The sequence below is a fragment of the Sciurus vulgaris genome, assembly GCF_902686455.1.
Source record: "Sciurus vulgaris genome assembly, chromosome: 15".
Taxonomy (NCBI): Eukaryota; Metazoa; Chordata; class Mammalia; order Rodentia; family Sciuridae; genus Sciurus; species Sciurus vulgaris.
Window position 1 is genome coordinate 51,964,055 of NC_136476.1, and position 15,618 is coordinate 51,979,672.

The 15,618-nt window shown below is 42.7% G+C and overlaps 1 protein-coding gene across 5 annotated transcripts; it reads right to left on the reverse strand.

Moving 5' to 3' along the window:
• Positions 1-259: 259 nt before the first annotated feature.
• On the reverse strand, positions 260-11,741 carry SPATA31F1 (SPATA31 subfamily F member 1). Of its 5 annotated transcripts, none has more exons than XM_079112458.1 (5): positions 11,582-11,741; positions 9,664-9,804; positions 6,047-6,111; positions 4,813-4,873; positions 260-4,125 (listed from the first exon to the last, which is right to left on the reverse strand). In XM_079112458.1, exons 4-5 carry the CDS (start codon positions 4,818-4,820, stop codon positions 420-422), a joined length of 3,714 nt encoding a protein of 1,237 aa, XP_078968584.1. In that variant the 5' UTR covers positions 4,821-4,873; positions 6,047-6,111; positions 9,664-9,804; positions 11,582-11,741; the 3' UTR covers positions 260-419. The 5 variants fall into 5 exon arrangements, with proteins under 5 accessions (XP_078968584.1, XP_078968583.1, XP_078968582.1 ...); XM_079112457.1 differs by having other exon boundaries at positions 4,813-5,432; XM_079112456.1 differs by lacking the exons at positions 9,664-9,804; positions 11,582-11,741 and adding exons at positions 5,387-5,432; positions 6,439-6,835.
• Positions 11,742-15,618: the final 3,877 nt, after the last annotated feature.

Genomic DNA, 15,618 nt, shown 5'->3' on the forward strand with positions numbered 1-15,618 from the left:
CTTTTATCACCACTATCATGACCCTGGGGATAGAAACATGTAAAATAGGTAGATGTGGATGGTAAATTGTTGGAATTCAAGTACAACCTTTACCTTCAATGTACTTTATTCAAGTCTCTGAGAGGGAGCAGTACAATAGTGTCCCATCTGAAATGTGGTTTAAAACTCTTTTCCTACATAGGAAGGACTTTTTAGCCTCCCTCATGCCATCTCTTAACAAAGTATAATGGAAATGAGGAGACAGACAACTCTGCTTAGATATATAGTGTATTTCAGGTGGTGCTGCACCTGTTCATCAGTGGAAATGACAGTAGCAACGCTCTTCAAAGGATGCATAGGTTGGGGAGCCTCGAAACACTTCCTCCTTGCTTTGAGAGTTCTCCTGAGCAGGATGATGTTTCTGAGGTGAGGGCTGGGAGCTAGCGTGTGCTCCCTGGTTGGGTGGCACAAGGCACTCGAGGACAGTGCCGAGGGCAGTGGCGGGGATGGCCCAGGGCTGAGGCAGAACCGTGCTGTCGGGAGCGTAGCCGGAGCTTACTGTCTGGGGAATGGGGACCATTTAAGAAGGTCGGACCTGCTGGCTTCTCGGGGGAAGCTGAACGGGCCTTGGGGTGCCCACCTGGCTTCTCTGTCTTAGTTCTCCCCATGGGGCTTTTGGCTGGAGTGAGGCTCTTTTCAACATTTTCTTTTCTGGTTTTGGACACCTTCCCAGCTTTAGAGAACATGGACTCTACATGCCCTTTGCCTTTCTTCTCAGGGGTAATGCAGTGCAGAAAGGATTTTATTTTATTTCTCAAGCCAGACTCTGGAAGGCTGGGCTTCTTGTGAGCATGGGCTAGCATCGCCTTCTCCTGCAAAACCTGATGTTGCAGAGTTTGGCCCTGCAAAGGTTTACCCTGAATTTTCTGGTGGAGGAAAGGCTTGTCCTGGGAAACACAGGGCACCGCAGGCTGGGCACTCTTGGGATTCCTTGTGGGCTCAAGGATGACATGTGGCTTGCTTGGGCTGTCTCGCGTGTCATGCTCAGATTCTTTCCCCTCAGGGACTGCTGGGGGTGGTTCTGGAAGCTGCAGCTGAGGGTCATTCTGGTGGCTGTGTTGACAGGGATCCTCAAGATGAAAACTCCGGTTCCATCGCCAGGAGCCGCGGGGTGCCCTGCTCAGAAGCATCCCATCTGGCCTCTGATCTTCAGCAGGGTGTCTTTCTTCGCTGGTTGAGGAGATCCCAAGCCCTGCATCCCCTTCTCCCAGGTCCCCTGCTGCCTTGGGTTTCCCTGGGTCCTCTTTCTTTTCTACCAGTGGGGGGACTTGAGTCAAGTCCTCCATCTTGTCAGTCGAGGGCTCAGGGCTCCAGGGTTCCTCCAGGCTGGGGTTGTTCACACTGGCCTCCACCTGAACACAAAGTATCTGGGCCTCGGTCATGACCCCACTGAGCTGTGAGATCTTGAAAGCCCAGTTGGCTGATCCATGGGGCACCGGTTTGGAACTAGGTGACTTTAGGTTGTGCTGTATTGCCTTCAGCTCAGTAGCCAACTGTTCTTTAAGGGGGACCCATTCTGAGTCTGGGGCAGGAGGAGACTCTGGTGTGATGGGCAGTTCTTGGACCTCTGGGTTGCTTAGACTCTCAAGAGACTCCTGTGTGAATATGTTCTCTGCAACTCCCTCAATTGGTTCCCTGGACTCCCTTATCCTTATGGGAATTCCCAATTGCATTTCTATGACCTTTTTTCTCAGGTGGAAATTCAGTTTGGTGAAGATGTGTGTCTTGGCTGAGGAGGGGCTGGGAGGAGGAGTCTGGCTCTCTGAAGGCACCATTTCTGTCATTTCTTCCACCTGCATTTCAGGCTGGAACTCCTCTGCGTTGTCCGCCCAAGACTCCTCATCATCTTGGAAGGCTGGCTCGAGCTTCCTGCAGGGGTCTTCAGGTGAGATCAGCTGAGTTAGAGGCTCCTTTGGGATTTCTACAGGCTCAGATCCCATCTCTGTGATCACAGGTTGGCTAGAGATCGCTGGGGCCATGGCCCTAGACAGGGCCACACAGTACAGAGCAGGCAGGCCTGACAGGAAGACCAGATACTTGTGCCGGAGCATGGTTTCCAGTTTCTCAATGGCTCCCTCAGACAGGGCTCGGGGCAGCTTAGGGTGTTCAGTGCCAACACCTGGTAAGACGTGCTGCTGCTGGTCCAGGGCCACTGGCATCCAGGGCATAACTTTGTGCTGCAGGTCAAGGTCACTTGCTGCCTGCAGTTCCAGGTGCTGGCTTTGTGGAATGCAGGGGAAGGGAGCCAGTGCCAGGCCCCCAGGAATTCTGCATTCCCAAGAGCTACATACACAGGCAGGGACCTGGCCCTGGTGGATCTGTCCACATTTGGAGTCGATGTGGTTTTGCAGTGTTGCCTTGGCCTGGGCAAACAAGTGTGGCACCATGGGTGAGAACAGGCCACCAGCCTCATTGTCCTCGAGGGATGGAAGCGGGGGCATGCTCACACTGGGTAGGGCTGTACTGCTCCAGGACAGGGTCTGCTGGTCACTGGAGGAAAGCAGCAACTGGATGGACTGCTGGATCTTTGGGGGCAGGCCCCAGCGATGGTGAATCAGCTGCTTCTGGAGGTGGAATTCCAGCAGCCTGCGGGCATGCTCTGGGAAGAAGAGCAGTTCCCTGGTGAGGACTGAGAAGGACTTCCCTGGCCAGGGGGTCTTCACAGTCCCAGGAGATTGGATTTTGTCACCTGGCTCATACTGCATGGGGCCTAGGGCATGCTGAGACCTCCGGAAGACTGCTGGCAGGCCCCACTGAAGCTGGAGTTGCCTCTGCAGCAAGTGCCATTCCAGGGCTTCACACTCAGTTGTAGTCAGAAATGGGACACTGATCTGATTCTCAGAGGGAGACATGCAGTTTGGGGAGGTTGGGGATGAGGCTGGGGCTGACTCAGGTGGAGATTTGGACAGCAGGGGGTGAAGGTCATTGAAGAGAAGAGGACCCTTCAATGGGGACTTGGGCACATTCTTGTTCTTGGAGAGGCCTTTAGAGTCCAAGAAAGTGACAACCAGGGACTCACTGTGCAGAGTAGGAAGGCCACAGAAGAGCTGACTGTATTTCTGCTGCAGGTTGCTCTGTGAGTCATCATCCTGTTCCCCAGTCAGTGAATAGAGGTCATTTAGGACTTTAAGGGCAGGAGAGGGTAAGGCTAGTACCTTATAGTTTTGAATTTGCTGACAGTGGTGTATTTGTTCTGGATCCACATCAGACCATTCAGAAACCCAGATAGACTGGGTAGGCTGTCCTGCTACAAATGAACCCCACGTCTGGTGGGAAATGGTTCTAAGTTTGTCAATAATGACCTTAGAAGTCATGGTGGAAACTTGTGAGTTTTTTTCAGATCGGAAAAACAATGTTGGGTCTGGCATAAGCTGCCTCAGGGAATCTTCAACACGCCTGGGGAGTCCCCATCTCTGGAAATGCATCCATTTTTTCACATGTACTTCAAGAAACCTCATGACTTTAGGACTGAGTAAAGGCAGGTGGGCTGGGAGTACTGACTCCATGTGTAAGGTCATAGGATGTGTCAGGTTAGTGATCTCTGACTTCAGTGATACTGAAGAAACCTTGGGCTTCAAGTGATGGTGAGCTTGGTTCTCCTGAACAAGGTAAGTGTTGTTCTGCAGCATTTCCTGCTCATTCACTGTAGACATAGATTCCTCAAGTCTTAAAGGAGCCATAGTCTCTGGGCCTACTGGCCTATCTGCCAGTTGAAATTCCTGCCCTAACTTGAGGTGATCAGCCAGGTATTCTTGGATACTGATTCCATCAGTTTTCTGGGAAACTGTCTGGGTTAAACATTCGTTTTCTATTAGTTGTGTTAGTGTCGGGGTGACAGATGCCACTGAAGAGTCTCTGGAATGCCGGGAACGAAGCTCCAGATTCTGCTCAAAAGACACACTTGACATGGACATCATCTCTAGGCAAGAACAGCCCCATGATGGTCCCAGTAAAGTAGAGCAGATCTGGTTGTTCTCACCCTCCAGCAATTGCTGAATCTCTAGAGCCACACCATTGCAGATGTGGCAGCAGGAATCTGCACACAGAAGCTGCCGCACACTTTCCTTCTGAGGAAGCCAACCCTGGCTGGGAACGAAAACATGACAACGATTAAAGATGGAGTGACATCTACCTCTTTGCTGGGTATTGCTACCTCCATCCCAAGAGTCCTATAAGAGCTGGGTCTACACTGTTGAAAATGAGGTCCTATGGGCACTCATCATTCTGAGAGCTATGGGATGCTATACCCTGCTGCTATACCCAGAATCTGTTGGATATCATTCTCTAGAAATTTTAAGGAGAGAATAAGATTAGGCTCCTGTATGAAGGGTCCCTGGAACTGTCTTCCCCAAAGATGCACCAGAGGAGGTAATGTCAGCAGAGTCTAGTCAGACCCAGGAGTCACTTTGAAAGGGTATAAGTGTAAAAGAGAGTATGACAATGATGATTTCATTATTCATTCTCTTGATGGGATAATTTGTGTCATGGCTGAGTGCAATCCCATGTAATGCCTTTTATGAATTATGCACTAGTCAAATCCTGAGTTATAGAACTGCTGTGATCCTAGCACAGAGAAGAATTGGGTGACTGTATCCTCCCTCCTGAGACATCTGGACTCCTCACTGCCATAGCAACTTTCTCAACCAATAATCTAGTCCCCACCATACATGTCTCCTACCAGCCATTATCCCTGTCCTCATTCCTGCCCCAGGCCTAGCTAAGAAATCACAGGGCAGGCAGAGAGTTGAAAGACTGTAAAGAGCAAGAGATCACCTTTTCATGAAAGAGAGCAGCTCCTGTGGCTCCTCAGCTTCCTCATGGGAAAGTCTCCTAGCTGAGGAACCAGGACACAATGTTATATGGTTTTGGATTGTTTCAGAGGCTTCCTATTGGGAGCTGAATATTAAGACCTTTGACTCAGAAAGAGGAAACTGAAAACTCAAGGTCTGTGCTCCAAGGCATGTTTATGTGTAGAATCATGTTTACAATGTGATGTCCCTTACCTAATGTCATATGATCTTCACAATCACAATGTGAGTGAGAGAGGATCATTTTATGGATAAGACTGAGAGATAAAATGATTTCTATGAGGTCATAAAAACAAATGACAGTTAAGGACATATGCCTACTTCAATTATTTCTTTTCAGGGTCATAAGGTAGTGAATTTTGGAACGTTCCCATGTTCAGATTTCCCAACCCTGTAAGTCCTCTGTGAAAGTCATCAATTTGAGGAAATTGGAGCATTCAGTGATTACAACACCTGGCTCCTGGCACCAGGAGTAGAGGGACAGATACTATATGGGAAGCTAGCTCACAGTGGATTCAGATGAAAGGTTGGGATTTTACCTCTTGATGCTGCATCTCTGTCCCTTTGCCTGACTTTTCGGTGATGCTTGAAGACAAAAACATGAGAATGTGAGTCTAGGATGCCATTTTATTTTTTTATGTCCCAAATGAGACAAAAACTCGTATTTCCTACTGCCTTTCTATATAGCTGTCTGCCTTTGATACACTCTCCTGCATTTCCTTTACCCATACTCCACCTTTTGTCACCCCAACATTTCCCTTCTCTGCTTATTTCTGATTCACTTTGAGATTCTCCATTCTTCATCCTCCTGTCCCCATGACAAGTTCTGCAGAGAGCTTGGGATGACATAGAAAAGTGTAAAAGGTGAGCATTTCTAATGACCCAAGGACTCCTGCTTACAAAACTCACTAACCAGAAAAATCCCCATATTGGGAGGTCTTCTGAGATCTAATGAGGTAGACTTTATAGAATCTATTTCTTAAGTCAAGTAGGGAGGGTCTTAGCTTTTCCATTAGCGTACATTGGAGGGAGGGCTGGTAAGTAATTAATTAGGTTCTCAGAATAAAAGCAATATACAAAGGTAACTGAAGATATGGCATAAAAATGGGGAGGGGATTTAATGTGGAGAAACACTGAAAATTTGAAAGCTTCTTATCTGAGGCTAAACTAGCTCAAGTGTGATGATAGTGTTTCCCTACCTGGCAGCAGCTTCTTGTAGGTTTGCTCTTCAATCCACAGTAACTCCGTCTGATTTGCCAGATAACTAGGATAACAATGAAAACAGAGCCATAGGTATATACGGGATATCCAGTGTCCCACAGAATAGATGTAAGGCTCAACATGGCCTAAACTTCATTAGCATTAGGAGACCAACCATCTCCATCTCTGGGCGTTCAGGGACCTAGTGCCCCATGACTCCCAGGGCTTCACCCTTGTCATGTCCGCCTCACAGAGGACAGAACAGGCTGCAGACTGCATCACAAAGCCCTCCTGTTTCACAAGGGCAGCTCATGTGGTGGTTCGGTCTGAAGGTGAGGGGTCTGCTCCTCAGTGAAGGGTGCACAGCTGCGTCTAGAGGTGCCACACTCACAGTGCCCACTTCCCACTTTCTCTTCATTCTCCATTCCCCACACGGGGCTGCTGGCTGGGCTTGCTCCTTCACAGCAGCTGAGGGCTTTTGTGACACAGGGCAGAGCAGCTTGTGAGGATGAGAGGCTGGAATGGAGGGACTTCACCAACTCCCCACTTCCCTGGAAATACAACTGAGAAGTGCAGAGGAGTTTAGGGGGGTCGGTGAGTGGTTATGTCTTGGAAATGGAGAGCTTTGATATGTCAGGCAATGGGTGACAAGAAATCTGAAGTGCAAGGAGGGGAGACCATGGCTGATGAAAGGCAGGGTTGGCTGCATCTTTAAATGTCATTGTGGGTGGAAGGAAGGGAGGCCCTTGTGTGGGGAGGGGATTGTAAGCATCGCCTTCCTTGGAGACTCATTAGTGGCTTGCTTTTGGAACTCTGTCCAAGGCTTGGTTTTCCAGGTTATTCCTGTTTCTGCCCAGGTTAGCATCCTTCCTGCCCAGGGAGATGAAAGCCGGCAGAGAGAGATGGGTTAATGGCCACTTCCATCTATGGGTCACAACCTACTTGCTGATCATGGTTGAATGTATTCTGTTTGCCTAGAGTCCCAATCTGATTTTGGAAACGTTTAGTCAGGACAGGTGTCTTCCATTCAGCCCCAGGACCTATCTCTCATTCCTACGCCTATTTATTTAGACATGTGGGTTACCTGCTTGGCTTCTCTGGCTACTGTAAAATACCTCCAATATCCTAGCATTCTGAATTTTCTTGAGAGGCTTGCCTTGCTGACCGTGATCCAAGGCAGGAAATTCTTAGGCTCGAAATCTTTGAAGAAACTAATTTGCCTTTTTATCTTCTCCCCAGCATCCAGCCCACCCAGATCGCATGATGAGCATTCAGAGTGCTCAGCCCTATGCTGGGCAGTGCCAAGGGTTCAAAGACATTCAAGTTGTGCTGTTGTGTTCTCCCTGCCTGGTCTCAAGAGACTTAAACATACAGTTTATGACTAATTCCTATAAAGCAAGAGTCAACAATTTAGGATAAGTAGAATTTAAACTCATTTGTAGATCCTAGGTACAAACATCCTATTTCAGAAGACAGAAATCCTAGCAATGATCATGGTCTTTGGAATAGGCTGTTGGGATTTTGGAAAATCATAAAAATGATCATGGTCTTTAGAGAGAGCTATTGGGTAATTGGAGTTGGGTTTAAAAGTGCAGGTTGTGGGGTAAAAGACTGTCCCTGGTGGGAGGGAAACATAACAACAAATCCAGAAATAGAGTTAATTGGGAGTAAGAAATGCAGTCTATCTTGAGAAGAGGTGCAGGAACATACCCGGGAGACCAATTGTGGGGAAAGATGGAAAGAGCAGGAATGAGGCCTCTTGAAGGAGGGCCTCGGCATTTATTTTATGCAGTCACTAAGGTCAATTTTTTAGAAGTAGGCTTACACATACACAGTAAAAATTCAAAAGGCAGAAGTATATCTCTTTCCCATTCTTATCTCCCTCCACTTATTTTTCTTCTTTGCATATCTTCCATAATTAATTTAGCATAGAAAAATAAATAAATTGATATATTTTTATTCATAAATGGAAACATATCATATACATGGTTTTTCTCTTTTCTAATTTTGTTTGGCAATATGAACACATATTCTTTTTAAAATTTCTTTAATGCCTGCACTGTGTTCTTTGGTAGAACAAAACACAATTTACCTTTAATTCTATGTTCTCCGATATTTCATTACTTAAAAGTCTTTTGTTCAATCAAACAATGCTGACACGAACCTCAGGTGTAGAAGTCTTGTCACAGGCATGAGTACATACACAGGAAAAATTCCTAAGGGTTGAATCAACAGATCGAAGGGTGTGTGAATTTTAAATGTTGATATTGCCTATTGCCCACCAATTGTACAAATTTTCACTCTCACCAAAACCATGAGTGGATGGCTCTTGTCCCATACTTGTTCACTCAATGTTACTGAATTTTTTTGTCAATCTGAGAAGTAAAAAATTGTATTTTATACTTTTATACATTTTTTTTGAGGTAGGAGCATCATCTTTTGCTGTGTTTATTTTCTTTTCAGTGAAATATCTGTTCCTATCCTTTGTCCACAGGTTATTAGACATAGGATTTGTTATTGGGAAAAAAACCACATTGATTTATAAATGCTTTTCAATATTAAGCAAACTAACTTTTTATATATTACAGGTATTTTTCTTCAGTTTGTCGTTTTTTTGAATGGGGCTACCAGGGATTGAACTCAGGGGCACTCAACCACTGAGCCACATCCCCAGCCCTATTTTGTATTTTATTTAGAGACAGGGTCTCAATGGATTGCTTAGCACCTTGCTTTTGCTGAGGCTGGCTTTGAACTCACAATCCTCCTGCCTCATCCTCCTGAGCCGCTGGGATTATAAGTGTGTGTCACTGCGCTTGACCTTAGTTTGTCTTTTGATGTTCACGACAAATTTTTGTTATGCAGAAAATTTTGTAATTTATGTAGTTTGTTAGTTTTCTGTGTTTAAAGTCACACTTAGAAAAATTTTTTCCCTCTCTGAGGTTATAAAAAAGTTTGAATTCTTTAGGTATTCACAGTTTTATTTTTATATTTATACCTTTGCTCATTTAAACTTTATTTCTGAGTTATGAGTGAAGTTGGTACCTATATTAGTGGAACAGAAACTCATCTACCAAATAGAGTTTCTCAGAGACTTCTGGATTCCCCCTGGGACAAAAGAAATCTGGAAATAGCATTTCTTTCACTCTTCTAACAACAACAGAAAAATCACAGGACATTCTGCAAATACAATTTTTCTTGAATTTATCAGCAAGTGAGATTCTAGGGCAACTCAGTTAAACTTAATCTACGGAAAGACAATTTCTTCCAAGGAAACATGGCACAGATGCACTTGCTTATTTGGGGGTGACTCTCTTCCTACCTCCATCAAGCTGATAAGAATTCAGCTAAAAATGTCTTTAAAAAATTTTGATTGTACATATTTATGGGGTACAGTTGGATATTTCAATACATGTATACAATATGTGCTGATAAAATCGGGGTAATGTTTGCATCTCCTTATCATTATTTTATCTTTGGAGCTTCTGTGTTCTGTTCCTGTCTTCTAGTTATTGATAAAATAACTAGAAGTTGTAATGAATTGTTAAGGACCAAGTGTAAGCCAGCATGAGAATACAGAAAATTGGGACCCAGTAATACAAGGGGAATTCATACTCACTGCCAGGTTCTTCTCCATATGCTTTACTGTATGTTCACAAGGAACACTGGGAGCAGTGGGAGACTCTTGAGAAAGTCTCCCTTATGGAATAGGCTTGGGAAAAAGACATCAAGCCCTTCTCAGATCCTCTCTCTACCTTCCCTGTGGGAACAATAAGTTCCTGGGTTAAAGGTCAATAAATCCTAGCAGGAGACATTAAGTCACGAACTGGTGAAGACCCACTACAACCAGAGAAAGGGAGTAGAAACAATTACAACAACAAAACACTTCTATCTTTGTGAGACAGAAGTCTTCCAGGTGAAGGTGGGATAGGACCATGGAAAGTCTCTACCTCTGAGACACAAGGTCACAGTGTCTGTCTGAAATGGATATTGAATCAGAAAAGCAGAGAACACCCCCAGTACTACCAGCATCACCACCAACAATCAGGCTAATAACATGAAGTAACAACAGCACTCTACTGCTGAAATGGTATCAAGAACATAGAGGAAGACATTTCAATAGGCCACCGAGAACATATAAACCAAGCATAGAACAGACACTGAGAAAACCTCTGGCAAACTAGTCTCAAACAAGTACAAGGTGAAGTTAGAGAAAGTTGGAGTCTGTAGTACACTGATAGTAATGGAATAAGAACACAAACCAAATACGGCTCAGTTCCTGATGAGGCTGAATCAGTCTCCCACACTAAAAATCCAGCAGAAAGAAAAGGGTGACCATTTCCAGGCATGCAAATGACTTAGCTCAGTCTCTGCAGTCTTATAATAGATGTTCATCTTTTAACAGCATATTATTATGAAGCAACCTTCCTGATCAGATGGGCAATCTCAACAGAAAAGAATCAAATGGAAATTTTTAAGTAGAAAACATGGTAACAGAGATAAAAAGTTGCTTTTGTCAGGTTCATCAGTACTCTTGACACAAAAAAGGAAAGAGTCAGTGAATCTGAAGATAGTTTGATAGAAATTGTCCAAAGATAAAAGTGAAAAAACAAAAACAAAAACAAAACCAGAACAGAGCATCTAAGAGCTGTGACATAACATATATGCCATTGGCCTCCTAGAAACAGAGGAGAGAGACAATGGGACAAAAGAAACATTAGAAAAGATAGTGGCCAAGAGTTTTTCAAGATTAATGACAAAAAAATTAATGACAAACACCAAAACAAAAATCTGGGAAGCTGTTCAACTTTGGTGATCTGCTACTAAATAACATCATGCTAAAATCTTCAAATGTTTTACTTGGTGAAAAATAAAGATGACTTAAATTTATAATATGCCACTTTTACTCACTTGCATTCCACATATGATTTGCTCTATGGGAGAGAAAGAGTTCAAATTACCACATGTATTCTGGGAATTGTGCAATGAAGGACATTGAGTTTTGAATATCATTTATCAAATGTATCAGAGCAGAAAAAAGGTTGAGAACTGCTTCTCTAAAGAATGATTTTGCCCAAATCAAGTCATCTTTGGCACAGAGACATTCCCAGTAGATGGAGGAGGGGCTATCATCTGTCATGTCTTGGCAAGGTTTATTTTGATCCAAGTCCACAACATACTCATTAATCATCTGCTCTGCCAGCCAGACAGATGTTGAACAGGAAGCCAGGGTTAGTTACAACTTGACAGAAATGCATTAGCACAAGGGATAAGAAAACGGCATCTTTTAACTAGCAGGCTTGGGCAGAGACTTGTACCACTGCTGGCATGGATGGATGCTAATGGAGCATGGGTCGTATACTGTGCACACAGAAGCAAAAGAGGGATTAGAACAAGGAGAAACCAGGTCATAGGTTATTCACTCTGACCCAGAGCAGAAGAAATGTCCAGAAGGGTTGAAATAGGCTGAGTATCAGGACCTCACAGCTGGGGTATTGTTAATTCTGGTTAGATCTCCCCTTCCTGCTCCCCCATACCTGGTTTCTTGGATGCCCAGCTCCACTAGCCAAGACTGTGAGTCATGATCAAGAAGACCAGCAGAGAGGGCTACCTTGTTTTCCACCCATCAATCAGCTTCACTTTATAGGCTACTGGTTCTCTGGAGTGTGAAAAGTAGCAGTAGGTTTTCCCTTGGGAAGACCTGAGAGAGAGAGAGAGAGAGAGAGAGAGAGAGAGAGAGAGAGAGAGAGAGAGAGAGAGAGAGAGAATTTAAATGATTTTTACAATGTGAAGTAACTAGGTGATAAATGCTGATTGGAATAAGGTTATGGGCAAAAAACAAAACAAACAAATAAACAAAAAAATCCCAGCATGTGAAATTATTTGAGAACCATGAATGCAACCATATGAAAATGTACCCATGAGAGAAAGACCCAGAAGAAATACCCCAGACTGATGGCTGTGTATATTAGTGGGGTAAAAAGTTATGTGTATATTTTTTTCCAATTGTCTGAGTATGCCATTGTGCCTTTACAGTTTAAAAAAGCATTTTGAAAGTAAACATTAGGGAACTTTCAACCCAATGATAGAATAAGCTGATTCAGACCACACCTTCTCAGAACAACTAGAAGATTGACAAAACACATTTTTTTAAAATTGTAAACAAATGGGATATATGTTGTTTCTCTATTTGTACATGGAGTAAAGGCATACCATTTGTGTAATCATAAATTTACATAGGGTAATGTTGTTTGATTCATTCTGTTATTTGACAAAACACATTTTTAAAAACATCTGCTTGAAAGCATTATATAACTACCAAAGTGATGAGCAGTTATGGGGACAGGACTGGGGTGAGAAGGGAAGCTTACTGAAGTGAGCTTGACTTTTGGGGTTGTCCTTCCCCTTAAAGTTATTGTCAGTGACAAGAACTAAGAGGCAAAAGAGCAGAAAATTTGACAGGTTCATAGCATAGAGGGAACAAAAATTGGAAGTCAGAGCCTGATAAGGAGGAGGGGCTCTGGAAAGCACCATAGTGGCTTTTGGGTTGTTCCTAAAGGGCTCTGCCATAGCAGTACGTATGAACTGGAAGTGGACATGCCCTCAGAGAGAGGGAATCCACGCTGAATCCTCCCCATCCCTGACTGAACTATGGTAATCTGAATTGCCAGTACCTCTGGCTTAGGGACAGTCATAAGGTACCAAAGCCTGACAACCACAGTTACGAGAAAGGCTGATCTTATTTGTGAACATAGACATTACAAACCTAAACAAAATAATTCTATGTCAAATGATATACAAAAACAACACTTTATGACTGAATGGGTTCATTTCAAGAGCACAAGGTAGGTTGAAGATTGAAAAACCAATCAATGCAATTCATATGGATAATTAGAAAGAAAAATGATCATATTGATGAATGTAAAAAAACTTAGAAAAATTAAATATCTATTCATCACAAAAACTTTTCTCAAACAAGGAATAGAAGGAATCTGATAGGACACAGGCACTAAGCAAACCATGTACAGTTGGCCCTCTCTGTGGCTTCTACATCTCAGATTCAGCCACACACTGTGTGAAAATATTTGAAAAAAAAAAAAAAAAAAGTATCTGTATTGAACACATACAGGTGGGTTTTCTTGTCATTACTCTGTAAAAAATAAAATACAATAACCATTTAGATAGAATTTGTATTATATCAGGTATTATAAGTAATCTGGAAATTCTTTAATGTATACAGGAGCATGTGCATAGGTTATATACAAATACCATGCCATTTTTTATAAGGGATTTGAGCATCATTAGATTTTGGTATCTGCACAGGGTCTTGAGACCAATCCCTCATAAATACCAAGGAATGACTATATTTAAAGGAGAAATGTTAAAAGTTTTTACCCCTGAGATAAGGATGAGACAATTTTGTTCTCTATCACTTTTTATATTCAATATATATTAAACTGGGGTTCAAGTCAATGTAATACGTCATGAAAAAGAAGGAAGGGTTAAGGATAGGAAAGGAAGAAATAAAGCTGCCATAATTCAAGGGAGCTTGCATTATATGTTGAAAAATCCAAAAGAATCTACAGATAAAAACTATTAGAATAAATAAGTGAATTTAGCAAGATTACTAGATAAAAGTTGAGTATATAAAAATCAATTGAATTTCTATCCATAAGCAACAAATGTCAGAGAATAAACTTAAAAAGATAAGACTTACAAAATCATCAACAACCAGGAATAATTTAACAAAAATTGTGCAAAAGCTCTGTGTATAACTTCCATTCAGTGAAATTAAAGAATGTATCGTGTTCATGTATTGGAAGTTTCAATATTATAAAGATGTCAATTCCTCTAAATTAATCATTATTTCTCTCCCTTTCTTCCTTCATTTTGCACCCAAAGTAGTTTTACCACTGAGGTACATTCCCATCACTTTTAATTTTTAATTTTTTTTTTTTGGTACCCAGGATTGAACCCAGGGTCGCTTAACCATTGAGTCACATCCTCAGCCTTTTTTATCTTTTATTTTGAGACAGGTTCTTGCTAAGTTACTTAGGGTCTTACTAAATTGCTGAGGCTGGCTTTAAACTTGTGATCCTCCTGCCTCAGCCTCTTGAGTTGCTGGGATTACAGGTGTGAACCACTGTGCCTGCTTCCCATCCTTTTTTAAACATTTAAAAAATTTGAGACACAGTCTAAGTTGCTGAGGCTGGCCTTAAAATTGCGATCCTCCTGCCTCAGACTCCCAAATCACTGAAATACAGGCATGTGCCGTTGAGGCTTGTTTTGATCTTTTATCTCAATGCAATCTCAATCTCAATCTCACTGTTATTCTTCTATTTATTTATATTTTGGTGAAAATTGACAATCAGATTTCAAAATGTGTATGGAAGTACCAAGAATAACTAAGACAATCTTGAAGAAGAAAGGGTATCATCTACCAGATTCTAAACTTATTGTGAGGTGACAGTAAGTTGATAATGTGACACTGATGGTAGAATAGACAATCACACACAATGGAACAGAATAGAGAATAAATGAGCATAGACAGACGCTTGATTTATGACCAGAATGGCACTGCAGGTCAGTGGAGGAAGGAAGGTTAAAAAAAAAAAAAAAAATATATATATATATATATACATTGACCTTTATTTATTTACTTAAATGTGGTGCTGAGGATCGAACCCAGTGCCTCACACATGCTAGGCAAGCGCTCTACAACTGAGCCACAAACCCAGCCCAAGGCCCTTTTAAGTAGGATTCTTTTAAATAAGATGCCTTTCCAGTCCTTAGTCCTTCCTTCTTTTTTATGATTTATTACATTGATTAGAACCCCATTATAATACATATTGAATATAAGGAGTGTTTCATCCTTATTTCAGAGGTAATGCAGTTAGATCATTTGGATATCCAGAGATGGGCAGTGTATTTATACAACAAAAGTGAAACCATTTAAGAAAAAGCCTGACTCATTTTTTGATGTTTGGCTATTGACAGCTTTTAAAGCCTCACCCTTCTCTCTTGCTTGTGCTCCACATCTGGGCAAGCCATCTGATAAAAAAGTCAGGGTGTTCTCTCTTTTGTCACTGGTAGAAGATTCAGACCACACACAAGACCCCACCCAGGCATGAGAACACATTACACTGATCCCAACACCAAATACACAAGAAAAACAGAGCCAGTTTCCTTTTCTTGCTTGTCCACGCTATTTTGGACTGGCTCAGGAGGCACCCCCTGCTCTCTTTGGAGACCAGAGTTCTGTAAGTAATAAACTTTTCATATCCTCTGGTTGTGTGTTACATCATCAAACACACATACATTCAAACCAAGTTTTGGGTGGAGATCTGCTAGGGTTTGAATTTCTCCACCAAAACTCATGTTGAAATCAGTTTTCACTGTGAGGTGTTAAGGGGTGGGACCAGGTGGGATCATGAAGAGGTCATGGAGTTATGAGAGCTCTGTTTGATTGACTCATAGCTCCCTCTAACGAGCCTGTTCTGTCTTACCATATGTTGACCTCTACTGTGTCATTGACCTGGCAGGAGGGTCCTCACCAGATGCCAAGCAGATGCCA